Source organism: Megascapheus bottae, chromosome 17 (assembly GCF_031878675.1).
Source record: "Megascapheus bottae isolate mThoBot1 chromosome 17, mThoBot2.hap1, whole genome shotgun sequence".
NCBI classification, from domain to species: domain Eukaryota; kingdom Metazoa; phylum Chordata; class Mammalia; order Rodentia; family Geomyidae; genus Megascapheus; species Megascapheus bottae.
In genome coordinates, this window is record NC_143525.1 from 18446111 (window position 1) to 18463489 (window position 17379).

Below are 17379 nucleotides of genomic sequence, written 5' to 3' on the forward strand. Positions count from 1 at the left end.
GATTTATCATTCCTAGGTGGAGACAGTGTGTGAGGACTTTGGACTTTCAGATCCCCAGAGAAATGGAATTTGACATCATAGAAACTTGCCTTTGTTTCGGCTTCATAGGATTTGAACAGACACCATCACTTGACGCTGAAATAACACAGATCGTCAAGGAGTTACTTGAACAGTTCCCTCCTTGAGCAACTTAAAAGGCTTGCTGATGACCTTTGTTGGTCCAGGGATGTTGCTCTGGCCTGCCTAAGACAGGGCCTTCAGCTTTATCTGAAGAAGTTCCCCATGATTAGTAAAGCAGAGTCAGTGATCCACCCAACCTAAGACAGGCGATTTCGCTTCTTTTAAAATAAAGACGGGGGAGATGTTGGGGACCAGGTGTGGGGTCAATGACCTTGGACCTGCACAACTGAGTACACAAGGAAGTAAGCTGTTATCATGATGACTTTGTGCTGTGTCAATCGCTTGTCATTTAACTTATCTGAGACTTGATTGCTGTTTTATATGAAAGTAACCCCTGGCAGTTTCCTGGTTTTAAGAAAAGTATTTAAGATTGGAAGAAAGAAATAAATGGGGCTACAGTCATAAGCTTACAGTCCTAGGCTATTTGCAGTCTTGGACTGCTGACTTGGGCTGTAGTCCTCTCGACTCCATCTTTTTCTTGTCTTCTTTTTTTCCTAGTCCCTACCTCCTAAGTCAGGAATCCCCATTCGCTGCTAGCTGGCTCTGGCACTGAAGAACCTTTGTACACACCATTAGAAAGACCTTAGTCAGGGGTTAAGTTGCCAAGCATCATTTCTAGAAGAAAGTAGTCATTATTTACTATCTATGGAATGTTTTTTTATAAGGGGAGAGATAAAATGTGTTTCTTACTATTGGGAATTTGAGGATCTTTAATTATTTAACTTAGCCCATGTTGTGACTCATATTGAATCAAACTGACGAATCCTGAGACAAACTCTCAAGATTATGGGACACCTCAGAACAGATTGAGACTGTTTACCATGCATACCTTCCTACATCTTGCCTCTAATTCTCCCTGTTTAACCAAAGGTCCATATACCTCTCAAGGCGGAGAAGGAGGGCTGATAGTGCTGTTTCCTGTGGGTGAGGATGTTTTCCCCAGGCTAACTTCAAGAGCTGTCTCAGAATCAAACTCCCATCTGTCTGCACTGTTCACCCTATAACCCCTCCTGCAGAAATCATCCCTAACCCTGCTAGGAACAGAGTGGGATCGTGTGTTGAGAGGGAACGACATTGTGGGATAAACAATCCTAGCGTGTATTCTCCTGCCCGCCACCCTACCTGGCTTTCAATTGGCAGGTCATTGTTTTTCCCCAGAAGCCATACTGCCAAGAGGTGTGTAAGGGGAGGTGTGTAAGGGGGGGGAAATCTTAGTGGGGGAGATTTCAGTTGGAAAGAAGAGTTGAAGCTTCCAGAACTGAATCAGCACTTCTGAATACCACCAGAGGCCCCGCCCTGTGACTCCCTTGGGAGGTTCTCCCGGGCCCATGGGGACAGCCAGGCCTGCGGCCCCAATCCTGCCTTCAGTGGGGGAGAAGCCCTGGTGGGGAGGGACTCTACGGGACTTGGTGGACCCTCCTTTCAGGGAAGGTTCCAGCCGCAGCGGAGTGAGAAAAGACTTCCTGTACCTGTAGAACACAACTGAGCCTTGCCTTATGAAGGTCTCTGTTTCATAAACAAACATGTCATAAACAAGGGGCGGGGCAAGGCAGGTCACGCACAGTTGCCGGGTAGCCGGGGGGTGGGGGTCAAGACCCCGCCATAACGCTTTGGCTCCGGTGACTGGCGTTGGCTCGCGATTGGCAGTGAATCCGCCTGTCATGTTTCTGTTGCCTGTAATGTCCCCGGTGTGTCTTTGGGCCTTAAAGCTCCTCCCCACATTGCTACAGTTGTGGCTTTTGGTCCAGCCAGCTCCAATTGCGCATTGGGCTAGGAATTCAGTCCAGCTGGCCTCCCTCCCCTCATATCTCCCAACTGAATCTCCCAACATCCTGACACCACCAGCGGACTCCAGAGGCCCCTATAACCTTGGTTCTTCTGCCCCTTCCAAGATGTCTGCACCATCTCAGGAGATGACCGACAGTTTGCTTCCATTTCTGGACTCACATTCTGGACAGCCCTCTCCAAAGTCAAAACAGTTTCTAATTCCTCATCAAGATCTGCCAGACAAGTTAATTCCACAGAGACTCCCAGAGGTGGTGCAAGTTTCAAGTGGAGATTACAAGAAGGCCGGACCTCCCCCTCATCCACTCAAAAGTAAGATTCAGACGATTGATCTAGATCAGGCTTCAGATCACCAGTCGTTTGAAATACTTCTTGCATCTGTAAATCAGAGTACAAAAACAACACCATTTGTTTCACCAGGGACCAAGGAGAATGATATTGCTCAGCCTTCTCGACTTGCTACATTTATTGTTGGAACTGAAAAACAATTTGTGCAACCTCAGCTTCAGAAACAACCTTTGCAGAATTATTCAGATAAAAGTACAAATGTAGTTCATTTTGACAACCTATCTCTTAAACCCAAAGAGAATACAAGCAAGCCTTCAGAGCTTCTTGTGCAAGTTAAACCTTCTAAGTTCCAGCTGGAGACCCAAACTCCAGAGACTCCTGAGAAGGTTTCATTCTCTGGATCCCAGAGAGACACAACAGCTCAACACCAGCTTGCTAATGAGAGGGTCATACCATCTGTGCCTGGTGGGGTCAAGTTTTCATTTTCAAGTAGGAAAGAAACTCATTTTTCAGCCTTTCCAAATGCCTTGATTAATCCTCTGAATATGGAGGTTACTATTCCCCAAACCCAGCAGACCAATGCTCAGCCTCCAGAGAGTGATGAGGAGGAAAAACATTCATCTACCCATGAAAAGGGGCCAGTTCAGCCTTCAGATGAGCTCCACAAGGATACGGAACATGCAGAAAGCCAGCTGGAAGTCCCAGCTCATCCTGAAAAAGCTTCAGAGGAAGTCACACCTCCGGTTCAGCAAGAGATTCCAGTTCAAGCTCCAGAGTCCCTTATGGAGAAAATAATTACAAATTTGCCACATCGGGAGGTGAGAGTTCAACTTTCAGATGATGATCAAGATTACCATGACTACTTCCCCAATGTTACAGTTAAGCCCCTTGATGCGGAAGTTTCCATGAATTCAGAGCCTACCAAGGAGGCAGAACATTTCATAGACCAGCATGAGGTCCCAAGTCAACCTCTAGGATCTTCTGTTGTGGCTGAACCCACTTCTCACCATGAGGAGCAAACAGCTCAGCCATCTCAGTCGCCTGGAGAGGATGAACTGTCTGAAAGCTATCTGGTGTCCTCAATTCAGCCTTCAGAGTTCAGTGAGGATCTTCAATCTTTAAACCATCATGCTGGCCCATATCAGACTTCTGGCCCTGTTTGGCTGAATAAACCTCATCCCAGTGAACAAGAGCAAGCAGCTCATTCTGAATCTCCTCATGAAGTAGAATCCTCTGGAAGCCACCTGGAAGACAATGCTGAGCCTGAAAAGCCTCTGGAGGAAAACACACATCCAGCTGAACATGAGACTCCAGCCCAAGCTCCAGAGTCGCATATGGAGAATGTAGTAGAAACACCAGAAAAGGTGACAAAACACCCAAGTCAGATTCAAGCTCATGATGATAATTTGGGTGGTATTAAAGTTAAGCCTGAAGATAAGGAAGTTGCCATAACTTCAGAGCCTACTGAGGCAATTGAAACTAATGTAACCAAGCACAATTCCTCCATTAAGCCACATGGTCTTCCTGTGGAAGCAGACAGCCCTACCAGCAAGGAGGAACAGCCAGGTCAGCATTCTGAATCTCATGGGGAGACTGAAATTTCTGGAAATGATCTGAAATCCTCCAGTCATCCTTTAAAGGTTGCTGAGGAGGATCAACTTTCCTTAACCCAAGTAGAGGTCCTACCTAAGACTTTGGCAACTGAAACTTCTCTCAATGAGCAAGAGCACCCAGTTCAACATTCTGAGTCTTCTCAAAAGGTGGAACACTCTGGAAGCCACTTGGAAGATGAAGCTCGCCTTGAAAAATATCCTGAGGAAGTCACACCTCCAGTCAAGCAAGAGGCTCCAATTCACGCTTCAGAGTCTCCAAAGGAGAGTGTAGCTAAAACTCTCACCCATGACAAGATGACAATTCAACCCACAGATCTGTACCGATATTACCATGACTACTTAACCAGTATTAATGTTAAGCCTGAAAATTACCATGATAACTTGGGCGATTTTAACATTAAGCCTGAAAATTACCATGAAAACTCGGGCGATTTTAACGTTAAGCCTGAAAATTACCATGATAACTCGGGTGATTTTAACGTTAAGCCTGAAAATTACCATGATAACTTGGGCGACTTTAACGTTAAACCTGAAAATTATCATGATAACTTGGGCGACTTTAACGTTAAGCCTGAAAATTACCATGAAAACTCGGGCGATTTTAACGTTAAACCTGAAAATTATCATGATAACTTGGGCGACTTTAACGTTAAGCCTGAAAATTACCGTGATAACTTGGGCGACTTTAACGTTAAACCTGAAAATTACCATGATAACTTTAATGATTTTAACGTTAAACCTGAAAATTACCATGATAACTTGGGCGACTTTAATGTTAAACTTGAAAATTACCATGATAACTTGAATGATTTTAACGTTAAACCTGAAAATTACCATGATAACTCGGGCAATTTTAATGTTAAGCCTGAAAATTACCATGATAACTCGGGCAATTTTAACATTAAGCCTGAAAATTACCATGATAACTCGGGCAACTTTAACGTTAAGCCTGAAAATTACCACGATAACTCGGGCAATTTTAACGTTAAGCCTGAAAATTACCATGATAACTCGGGCGACTTTAACATTAAGCCTGAAAATTACCATGATAACTCGGGTGATTTTAACGTTAAGCCTGAAAATTACCATGATAACTTGGGCGACTTTAATGTTAAACCTGAAAATTACCATGATAACTTGGGCGGCTTTAACGTTAAGCCTGAAAATTACCATGATAACTTGGGCGATTTTAACGTTAAAACTGAAAATTACCATGATAACTTGGGCAACTTTAATGTTAAGCCAGAAAATTACCATGATAACTTGGGCAACTTTAACATTAAACCTGAAAATTACCATGATAACTTGGGCGATTTTAACGTTAAGCCTGAAAATTACCATGATAACTTGGGCAACTTTGAAGGTAAGCCTGGAAATTACCATGATAATGTGAATGATTTTAAAATAAAGCCTGAAAATTACCATGATAACTTAGGTGATTTTAATGTTAAGCCTGAAAATTACCATGATAACTTGGGCGATTTTAACGTTAAGCCTGAAAATTACCATGATAACTCGGGTGATTTTAACGTTAAGCCTGAAAATTATCATGATAACTTGGGTGATTTTAACGTTAAGCCTGAAAATTATCATGATAACTTAGGCGATTTTAATGTTAAGCCTGAAAATTACCATGAAAACTTGTATGATTTTAAAGGTAAGCCTGAAAATTACCATGATAACTCAGGTGGCATTAAAGATAAGCCTGAAAACTACCATGATAACTTAGGTGATTTTAACGTTAAATCTGAAAATTACCACTATAACTTGGCTGATTTAAACATTATGCCTGAAAATTACCATGATAACTTGGGCGATGTTAATGTTAGGCTTGAAAATTACCATGATAACTCGGGTGATTTTAACATCAAGCCAGAAAATTACCATGATAACTTGGTTGATTTTAAAGTTAAGGCTGAAAATTACCATGATAACTCGGGCGATTTTAACGTTAAGCCTGAAAATTACCATGATAACTCGGGCGGCTTTAACATTAAGCCTGAAAATTACCATGATAACTCGGGTGGCTTTAACATAAAGTCTGAAAATTACCATGATAACTCGGGTGGCTTTAACGTTAAGCCTGAAAATTACCATGATAACTCGGGCGGCTTTAACGTTAAGCCTGAAAATTACCACGATAACTCGGGAGACTTTAACGTTAAGCCTGAAAATTACCATGATAACTTGGACAATTTTAAAGTTAAGCCTGAAAATTACCATGATAACTTGGACAATTTTAAAATTAAGCCTGAAAATTATCATTATAACTTGGAAGACTTTCAAGGTAAGCCTGGAAATTACCATGATAACTTGAATGATTTTCACATAAAGCCTGAAATTTACCATGATAACTTGGATGATTTTAAAGATAACCCTGAACATTACCTAGAAAAATTGGAGGACTTTAAAGGTAAGCCTGAAAATTACCATGAAAACTTGAACGACCTTAAAGATAACCCTGAACATTACCATGAAAACTTGTACGATTTTAAAGGTAAGCCTGAAAATTTGGATGACTTTAAAGGTAATACTGAACATGATCATGAAAACTCTGACAACTTTAAAGGTAACCCTGAAAATTACCATGAAAACGAGGACAATTTTAAAGGTAAGCCTGAACACAACCATAAAAACTTGGACCATTTTAAAGTTAAGCCTAAAGATATGGGAGTTACTGTACATTCAGGGCCTATCAAGGAAATTCAAGCTGCTCTGGTCCAGCATGATACCCAATCTTGGCTTACAGAGAATGCACAGGAGGTAGTACATGTGCTCAGTGAGCAGAAACAGACAACTCATCATTTTGAATATCCTCAGAAGAAGCATCCTTCTGAAATGCATCCAGAAACTCAAGCTCAGGCTTCAGAGCATACTGAGGAATTTGAACCTTTGATCTATCAGGAGCAACCAGCTCAATTTTCTGAGCATCATGAATCCATTGCCCCACTTCCACAACCAGAAGAAGCTCAGTACTCAGACTTTCCCAGCATGACTGTTGAACATCCAGATGTGGGATTTCCCATAAAACCAGAACCTACTACAGAAATCTACTATGCGACTCCAGATTATAACGCAGTTCCAATGAATGACAGATCTTCTATAGCCCAGCCCCATGAGGCTCCACCTCTGTTTCCAGAGATTTCTGAAGAGGCTGAACCTATACCAATTCAGGAGGCTTCATCTCTAGAAGCAACTGGAGATGGAACTCTTTCTACCCAACAGGAAGCCATAGCAGAGAATGTACATACTTTGGAAGAAATTGAAACTCCTTTCATCAGGCAGGAAGCCCCGACTAAGCTTTCAGACTTTCCTATGGAGGTAGAACTACCTTCAGCAGAAAATGTGGCTCTAGCTCAGTTTCCAAAACCACATATAGTTCATGCTCCAGTGCATTTTGAGATAATATCAGATCAGGATCAAGCATTGCCCAGTGTCACAGTTCCACACTTGGATGTGGAAATTAACATAACTCCAGAACCCACCAGAGAGTCTGAACATTCTTCAGCTCTGAAAAAGCCGAGAGTTTCTTTAATGAAGCCTGAGATACCATCCCCGGTTCCAGCTCAGAATCCACACCCAGCTCAAGTCACAGTTCAGCCTTTTGATCTGGACCTTACCTTAACTCCAGGATCCGGTATGGAAATTGAACCTGCTCCAACCATACAGGATACCATAACAGAACATTCAACACCACTTAAGGGGCTTATGTCTCAAGCTGTAGTGTTTTATGTGATGCCAGTTTCAATGCCAGGTCATGATAGAATTCACCACACAAAACCATCCAAGGTCCCTCTTCCATCTCTGGACCTAGTGCTTCCCTCAACATCAGGATCCACTGCAGGGACTGAATATTCTTCAGTACTGAAGCCAACTACTATCGTGCCTCCAAATCAGCCTAAAATGACATTTCAGACTCCAGTCACAGCACACTCTTTGAATGTGGAATTTACCATAACTCCGCATTCTGTAAATTCTGCTACAGAAAATACTTTAGCTGTGCACCTGGAACAGATTGCCTTTCCCAGCACCAACATATGTGAGCTCTGTACCTGCCAGTTTCAGGCTCTGGTGTGTGTTGGTCTTAACCCAAAGCAGAGGCTCCACCAAGTGCCTGTACCAGATCCCACTGCCAAGATGAAAATCTTCACTTCCTTGTAAGAATCATCTTTTCTTCTTTGTGCTGGGAATTCTGCCTGACATTGCCATTTAAATTTTCATTTGTTCTAAGTGTTCTTTCCTCCTAAGAGTACTTGGGCTTTGGTGCTACCTCACAGAGGGTTTTAAAAACAATTTATTCTTAGTAATAGTTAAAATATCTATGCTTTTCTGTTACCATTTTCTTATTGATTTGTAGAAGTCAGTTTAAACAAAAAGATTATTTGGGGAAAAATACTGACAGTCAAGATAATTGACTGGCATTACATACATAATAGATTGAATCAGTCTTCTATTAAGAGGCCTCATTATTTGTGCTAGTTGGCCTGGGGTTGTTTCTTTATAATGCAAAGTGTGGGAAGCTCATAGCTCTAGAAAATAGAAATAGAAAACGGTGTTTTTTATTTTCTGTATTTGATTATCCCTCATGAGGTTGAAATGACTTTTGTCTCTATTTCCTTTCCTACTTTTTCATGAATATAAACTTTCTCCATAGAAATTTCCATGGAAATGCTATTTCTTATACTGATGAAAATACATGGAGAGAATACCCTTGGGCTGAAAAACTGTGAGTATATTTTCCCCAAATGTGAATATAAAGCTGTACTATTGGACCCTTCTTGGTCCAGAATTCTGAAGAGAATATTCATAGGAAAATCATGTCTCCTCCACATCCTAAGCAACCTCTACTAACAGAAAGGTTAAAGCATTAAACCCTATGGATACTGAGGGTATAATTAAGTGGCAGGACTCCTGTTTTGCATGCATCGTGAAGACTTATAGTCATAATGTACAATAGTTCCATGGACTTTCTTTGAATTAACGAAGGCAATGTAAATTTATTTTCCATTGCATAAATAGTACATGATTATGTTCTTTTTTTGTATGTGTGTGTATACCAGTTTGGGGCTTGAACTTACAGCTTTGGTGCTGTTCCTGAGCTGCTTTTGCTCAAGGCCAGGACTCTACCACCCAAGCCTCAGCTTGACTTTCAGCTCTATTGGTAATTAATTTGAGATAAGACCCTCTCTTTCCAGACTGGCTTTGAGCCATGATGATCAGATCTCAGCCTCCTGAATAGTTAGAATTACAGGCATGAGCTACTAGCACCTGACTTACATGATGATGATGATGATGATGATGATAATGATGATGATGATGATGATGATGATGATTTTATTGGTCAGTCTTGGGGCTTGAACTCTGGGCCTGGGAGCTGTCCATGAGCTCTTCAGCTCAAGACTATCGCCCTACCCCTTGAGCCTCAGTGCCACTTCCAATTTTCTAGTGGTTAATTGGAGATGAGTCTCACAGTCTTTAGTGCCTGGGCTGGCTTTGAACCTTCATCTTCAGATTTTAGCCTCCTTAGTAGCTAGGATTACAGGCATGAACCACTGCATCTGGCTACAAGATTGTTTTCTTAAAAAATACAAATAAAATAGTAGGTAGATTGGAAACTAAAGAGTATAGTTGAAGATGAACGATGGCAGCAAGTACTGAGTTCAAGTCCCAGTCTAAGAAAGAAAGAGAAGGAAGGAAGGAAGGGAGGAAAGAAAGAAAGAAAGAAAGAAAGAAAGAAAGAAAGAAAGAAAGAAAGAAAGAAAGAAAGAAAGGAAGGAAGGAAGGAAGGAAGGAAGGAATAGTTTGTGGTATAATTTTCCTTCCTTCTTATTTTCTTTTCTTTCTTGTGCTGATTTCTAGAATTCAAGGTCCAACACTATCCTGAGTGTTTGTGCTCAAAGCTAGCCCTCTACCACTTGAGCCACAGCACCACTTCCTGTGTGGTTAATTTGGAATAAGAATCCAGGACTGGATTTGAACCATAGTCCTTAGATCTCAGCCTTCTGAGTAGCTACGATTATGAGCCACCTATGTTCAGAAGGCTAAGATCTAATGATCATGGTTCAGAGACAGACCAAACACCATCTATCTCCTACATACATCCAGAAGTGGAGCTGTGGCTCAAGTGGTAGGGTGCTAGTCTTGAGCACAAAGGTGAAGGGACAGCGTCTAGGCCCCAAGTTCAAGACTCAGAACTGACACAAAAAGTAAACATAAAAATAAAAATAAAGTTAATGTCTTACAACTTGATTTTTTCACTACCTGATGTGTCATGTTTCTTTTCTATACACAGAGAGTTATCCTAATTCACTTAATCTCCTGCATAATGTTGTATGTATACCTCAATAAACATATGGACACATCATGGTTTATTTTATAATTCTATTACTGTGGGTTTGTTTTCTTCTCTCTTTTTTTTTTTTGCCAGTTCTGAGCTTAATTTCAGGGCCTGACCCTTGGAGTTTTTCAAGGCTAGAGCTCTACCACTTGAGCCTCAGCACCACTTCCAGCTTTTTTTCTATGTATGTGGTATTGAGAAATCAAACCTGGGTCTTCATGCATCCTAGGCAAGCTATTCTACCACTAGGCCAAACTCCCAGCCCCTATTACTGTTTTTTTTTAAGGCACGTCTTATTTTCTTGTTGCATTCATAGCTATAAGAACATGACTAAGTCCAGGAGATGGCCTAATGGTAGAGTGCTTGCCTAGAATGCATGAAGACCCAGGTTAATTCCTTGGTACCACATATATCGAAAAGATGAAAGTGGTGCTGTGAGGCAAGGGGTGGAACTCTAGCCTTGAGAAAACCCAAGGACAGTGCTCAGGCCCTGAGTTCAAGCCCCGGGACAGCAAAAACAAAAACAAAAAACATGATTGAATACACTTTATTGTCAATGTCAGAAAATATTACTTTAGAATTCTAATCTAGAAGTAGACATGAATATTTAATCATCCTCAAAAAATTGTGCTTGGCAACAGAAAATCACAGCCTTCATTTCTTCATGTCTTTTCATCACTTGATGATCTGTACTTGATGAATTTTGATGCAGGAATAATTTTTTCATCTTCCAGAATCCTCAGTGAAAATCATCTGACTGAATTACGTAAGGATTCTTTTGAAGGCCTGCTATCTGTCATGGTCTTGTAAGTGCACATATTTGTAAGTCATCTATGAAATGAATAAGGTGTTCAAATTAGATCATTATTAAAATCTCTTCTACCAGTAAAATTCTATAATTCTGTGACTCAGTGTACGTAGCAGCCCATCTCTAGGATTAAATATTTAACATGATTAATGCATGCCAGTCATTTAATCAGGAAAAAAAATACCCTTTACTGAGAAAAAAATGGCAATAAGCCAATTGATCCTCTAATGAACCTGGTTTTTAAAAATGCTCATATTCCAGCTACTTGTATTTAGTCTACTGCTCATGTATTGAACCCAATCCAGTCTGATGTTTTTGTTTTACTTTTTTTTTTTGGTAAGTGTGTACTGGTTATGGGGCTTGAATTCAGGGTCTAGGTGCTCTCTGTCTGAGCTTCTCTTGCTTAAGGTTAGCATTCTACCACCTGAGCCACAGCTTCATTTGTAGTTTCTTTTTGTGTATATCTTTGTTTTATTTTGTTGTAATTTATTGGAGATAAGAGTCTCTTGAGTGGTTAGGACTTACAGGAGTGAGTAATCAGTGCCACTTTCAGGTTTTTGCCTTTTTTTTTTTTTGTCAATTGTAAGGTTTGAACTCAAGGCCTGGGCACTGTCCCTGAGCTTCTTTGCCATCTAACAAAATCTAATAAGATCTATAGTGTACTTTTTAGTGATCAAGATCATAAAAGTAAGATTTGGAGGGCACTGGTGGCTCATACTTGTAGTCCTAGTTACTCAGGAGGCTGAAGCCTGAGGATCTAGATTCAAAGCCATCCCCAATAGCAGCATCTGTGAGATTCTTATCTACAATTTATCACCAAAGAGCTAAATATGGAGCTGTGACTAAAGCAGTAGAGCATTATCCTGAATTAAAAAAGCTCAGGGGCAGCACTCAGGCCCTGAGTTCAAGCCCCAGGACCCACACACAAAAAACGTGAGACTCAGATGTAGATAAAAGTTCAGGGTTTAAAAAAAAATAGCTTAATATCATGAATTCAAATTTATACTATTCATTTCTGTAATCAGATATCTAATAGTTAACTAATCAGTGCACTATTTTCCTTTTCCTTTTCCTAGAGATTTGTCTTGCAATAAAATACAGTCTATTGAAAGAAGCACATTTGAACCACTACCTTTTCTAAAATTTCTGTAAGTTACAAATAAAATCTTGAATTGTACTACTCATTTTCAAATATAATTTTTTGCTACTCAGCAGTTACTAATATATATAGCAGATCCTTTTAGTTTCTAGTGAAGATAAGTATAAGAATTATTATAGGTCAGAGAGAATCACTGCAAAGCAGTGACTCTTGGTCAGTGTGGCTTTGTACCTAGGGGACATTTGGCAACTTTGGGTAAGTTTTCAGAATCTAATGGACATCTAACACTAAGGATGATGTAAATATCCTATAATGTACAGGACTATCTCCACAGCCAAGAATTGTCCAGCCCAAAATATCAATCATGTTGAAGCTAGGAAACTTGTTCCACATAAATGTCACTTGACACTGATGTAAATGTAAAAAATGTGAATCACAAGCCAACATCTTTCACAGTAAGATTTTTAAAGCCTGGGGAAAGTATTGAAGTATGTTTCACAGTAAGTGAATTAGAATCACTATGAAATAATGCATGTTCTGAAAGAATATCTTTTTTTCTTTTTCTTTGGCTTATTATTATTGTTATTATTCTTGGTAGAAATCTTGGTTGCAATTTACTCACAGAACTGAGCTTTGGAACATTTGAGGCATGGCATGGAATGCAGTTTTTGCACCAATTGTAAGTGAAACAAGATAAATAAATTGTTATTTATGGGTTAAAAACCTCATATCCTTATTGGTTAGCTTGGTGTAGGACTATATGAATTCTAAAAAGTATGCTATACCTTTAGGACCTATTTTTTTTTTATGAGGAAACTAAGGTACACAAGGCCAGGAGACTTGTGTGACTTACATTTGACAGTCTTTTGTTTCTCTGGTCCTGATCTTTGACAAGTACAACAGAGATATCATGCAAGTACCATTCATACTGGCGGCACCATGAGAGTCAATGATGCTATTCTGGTATGTGATGCTATTCTGGAATTCACTTATAAAATTAACATTCATTCTTCCTCAACTGCTGAGTCAATTCCTAACTGCTTTTATTTATTTTTAATTATTGCCAGTCCTGGGGCTTGAACTCAGTGCTTAGGCACTATCACTGAGCTTCTTTTGCTCAAAGCTAGTAGTCTACCACTTGAGCCACAATACCACTTCCAGCTTTCTTTGTTTATGTAGTTCTGAGGAATCAAACCCAGGGCCCAGGGCTTCATGCATACCAGGCAAGCAGTCTACCACTAAGCCACATTCCCAGGTCCCCTAACTGCCTTTAAATGAGACAGAATTGCAAAGGGCAGTGTTGAAAACCAAGTCTTCCAGGGAGCAAAAGGATAGCTGCTTCTCAATGTCAGCCTCTTTTAATGGTGAAGCAGAAATCATTCCTGACAATGTGCTAAAGACACTTTTCTCAATCAGCTGGAATGTTATTATTTTTATTTATCTATTTATTTTTTGTGGGTCATGGGGCTTGAATTCTGGGCCTGGACACTGTTCCTGAGTTCTTCAGCTCAAGGCTACCACACTATCCCTTGAGCCATAGCACCACTTCTAGTTTTCTAGTGATTAATTGTAGATAAGAGTCTTTGGGCTTAGTATTGCCCAGGCTGGCTTTGAACCTTGATCCTCAGATCTCAGCCTCCTGAGTAGCTAGGATTACAGGCATGAGCCACCATGCCCGACTTGAGGAACATATATTTAAAAAATCTATTCTGGGCTACAGTATACCTGAAGTGGTAGACTGCTTGTCCAACATATGTGAGGCCCTCATATTTGTTAATCATTTAATCCTAAACACATACACACACACAGCAAGAAAAAAATGTTCTCCCTTTTAATTGAAGTTTAATTCAATCAAATTATAATGAATATAAACAGTCAAGGAGTAATTCTTTTTTCTACCTATATAATTTTGATTTATTTTCTTAGTGATTAGGGATTATCATTAACATCTTAATTTTTAATGTTCTACAGGTTAATGTCCATTTATTTTCATGAGTGTGCAAAAGTCTATTCCTTTCTACCATTGTCATGTTTTCCTTTATACTTTCTCATATATTACATCTTTATACTTGTCTTCATTAGCACAGACTTATAACTATATATTTTTTTTTTTACCAGTCCTGGGCCTTGAACTCAAGGCCTGGGCATTGTCCTTGGGCTTTCTCAAGGCTAGAGCTCTACCACTTGAGCCACAGCACCATTTCTGGCTTTTTTCTATGTATGTGGTACCGAGGAGGAACCTAACCCAAGTCTTTGTGCATGCTAGGCAAGCACGCTACCACTAGGCTAAACTCCCAGCCCGTAACTATATAATTTTTTAATCACTGTGAAAACAGGAAAAAAGCAGAAAAAATATATTTTCATATTTTCCTGTGTATATATGCCCCAGGACTAGAACTCAGGGTCTGTATAATGTCTCTGAGGTTTTTGGCTCAAGGCTACCATTGTACCAAGTAAGCCAAAGTTTTACTTCCAGTTTTTTGGTTGCTAATTGGAGATTAGAGCATGATGGATTTTCCTACATACGCTAGCTTTGAATTTCAATCCTTAGCTCTCAGCCTCCTGAGTACATGAGTCCCTGGCACCCAGCTTACATTTTATTTCATACTAAATTTTTGTCAGTACTGCTATTTGAACATGGGAACGTGTGCTTATGAGGCAGCTGCTCTATAAACTTCCAGCCCATGAACTATCCTGGGGTTTGAACTCTTGGCCTGGGCACTCTTTGCTCAAGCCTAGCAGTTTATCACTTGAGCCACAGCTTCATTTCCAGCCTTTTCTGGAACACATTTTAAATAGGTGAATTAAATCTACCAACTCAATATCTTGCTTCCTTGAGGACTATTTGGTTTGATTTCCACTCACCCCTTATATAAGGAAACACTTCAAATTCTATGCATATGAATAAAAAAAGAGCAGAAAGGCAGAATCAACAGGCCAACAGGTTTTATTAAAGACTAATATCTCTAATAAAGACTGAAAACTAAAGAAGGGCAATCAGGTATTCTTCAGCCTGGCTGAAGAAGAAATGGTGGGTTTCCTGTAGGGAAGGTGAAATCAAGGGTAGTTTGTATGGCATGGGAACAGGATGAGAAGGGGCTCTTTGTGCTGTTATGAAAGCAGGGTAGAAGAGCAATCTTGAGTCACAAGGAAAAGGGGTTTTAATAGCATTGTTTTTAGCAGATATGTCTTACAAACAATATGACCCTCAGTTCATAGGCTCTGTTATAGCCCCAGGGTGTGTTTGGTGAGGTGGGGGGAAGGAGAAGGGGATATTTCAGTGTAAGGTTAGCAACAGGGTAGCTTTAAGATTTGGTTGTCAGGGATAAAGTGAGTGCTTTTAGTTTTCCATCACCATGTGGCAGCTATAATTGATTTCTTTGTACCTCACAGAAATTTCTGATGAAAATTTGGCACTTAAATACTGTAATATAGTAATATGGAAATTCAATCCCACAGCCTGAAGGTTTGATATTGTAACTACTTAATGTATCAATTCTTATTTACTGTAGTGCCATCTCCAACGGACATGCCAGTATTGTTTGTCATATGTGACCTCCTAAAGTCTCTACATGGTCAACTAGTGTTTGAATAGAGAATTCAATAAGTGCTAGGAAACAACATGTCTCTCCATTTCTTCAAAGGGATCTTGGGACATGTATACTATACTCCCCTAGGTAGTCTAGGGCTATGCCTTAGCTGTCACTCTTAAGGAGAGGAAGAGGGAGAAGTAGAGGGAAAGGCAGAGAAGGAGAGGGAGAGAAAGGTTGGATTTATTTATGTTAATGATGTGTAGATACAATGTTGTTTATCAGACACGGTTGCAGACCCAGCAACTTTAGGCACTATGCCTGGCCCTAGGGGTGATAAGATGTGATACCTGTCCTCAAAAGGTTGACAGTCCAGGAGATGGACAAGTACAGAGTGACTTGCCTGCAGTTTAACAACTCTCTAATGTGACAGAAAAACAAAAGTGTAGACCATGTATGGAGTATGGCGCACAGGAATTGGTCCTTTTTTTTTTTAAAGTCCATAAATTGTTGAATGTATGGACATAGTTTAACTTTGTGAGTGAATTCATCCATAAATGGCTTAAATTTCTAAAGATGAGTTGTAGATGATGCTAAAAATAATGTTTCCTATAGGGAAAGGGATCATTTTTGTTTGTGTTGTTCTGTTGCAAGTCCTGGGGCTTGAACTCAGCACCTGGGCACTGTACTTGATCTTTCTTAGAGCTAATGCTCTACCACTTGAACCAGAGCGCCACTTTTTTTGTGTATGTGGTATTGGGGAATCGAACCCAGGGTTTCATGCATGCTAGGCAAGCACTCTACCACTAGGCCACAGTTGTGGCCTGCCAGGTCTATAGTCTTGACCTCAAAGTTCTTTGAATTTTTTTTTCTCAGCTATCCAATCCCATTTTTGCTCTCATCCTTTTTCTTTTCTCCATAAAGCAGGAAGTCTGCTTTATGGATTCCAAATGACTTGTGGCAAAGACAGAGTGACTTTATTTTACCTAAAAGTTTTATACCCACTAAATTAATATAAACTTTTCATGTAGTCTCATGCATACTGAAAGTGCTAATAATTATAATTCCTCTGTGTTTTGCAGAATTCTCAGTCGTAATCCTCTGATATCTGTGGAAGATATTCATCTTTTTAAATTGCCAGCACTAAAATATCTGTAAGTATTGTGTTGTGCCCAGAGGAGGGGTCCCCCAATGAAGACCACCAAGATCGAGGTGTCCAAAATGCGATAGCAAAGGTTTATTGCAGGATACAAGCCAGGCTTGGAACTCATCCACAGACACTCGGCACAGTGAGGCCGGGAGGAGTTCCTGTTCAGGGTTTACACAATCTTTTTAAAGGCAAAAACCAGAGCTACCAGAGCAAACAGGAACAGGGGTTTGCTTGCCTGGCTATTCTTTCCTATTTTTGTCCTTTTCTGCCTCCTTGTGAAACTGTTTAGGAAGCATCTTATAAAGCTAACTGTTTAATAAGCATATAAGGCCAGGGTTAGTTTGAGGGGGTCATCAACTTAAATTGAGTCTGGGGTTTGCTGGTACCTCATTCCCCCCTTGGAGTAGTACCACCTAGAGATCCAATCTTGGATCTATTAGACTAGAGTGTTTGTGGAGTTAGCTCTCAAAGAGACATTTAAGGAGAGTCATGGGGTCCAACCTCCTCATAGTGCCCTCTTTGGTCATAAGGGTCACTGGCATCAGTAGCCAGCCTCTGATAATGTACCTGTAGGTTTATCAACTGAATG

General features: G+C 40.2%; 1 protein-coding gene across 1 annotated transcript in view; it reads left to right on the plus strand.

The window, feature by feature from the left end:
• The first annotated feature begins 1777 nt into the window (after positions 1 to 1777).
• LOC150051229 (uncharacterized) overlaps positions 1778 to 17379 on the plus strand; it is a 34023-nt gene continuing 18421 nt past the window's right edge. Inside the window, exons 1-6 of the mRNA XM_090350022.1 lie at positions 1778 to 8023; positions 8521 to 8592; positions 10938 to 11009; positions 12088 to 12159; positions 12709 to 12789; positions 16723 to 16794. Of these exons, the coding sequence (XP_090206148.1) occupies positions 1842 to 8023; positions 8521 to 8592; positions 10938 to 11009; positions 12088 to 12159; positions 12709 to 12789; positions 16723 to 16794 (6551 nt within the window). The 5' untranslated portion in view covers positions 1778 to 1841. The remainder of the gene's footprint in view (positions 8024 to 8520; positions 8593 to 10937; positions 11010 to 12087; positions 12160 to 12708; positions 12790 to 16722; positions 16795 to 17379) is intronic.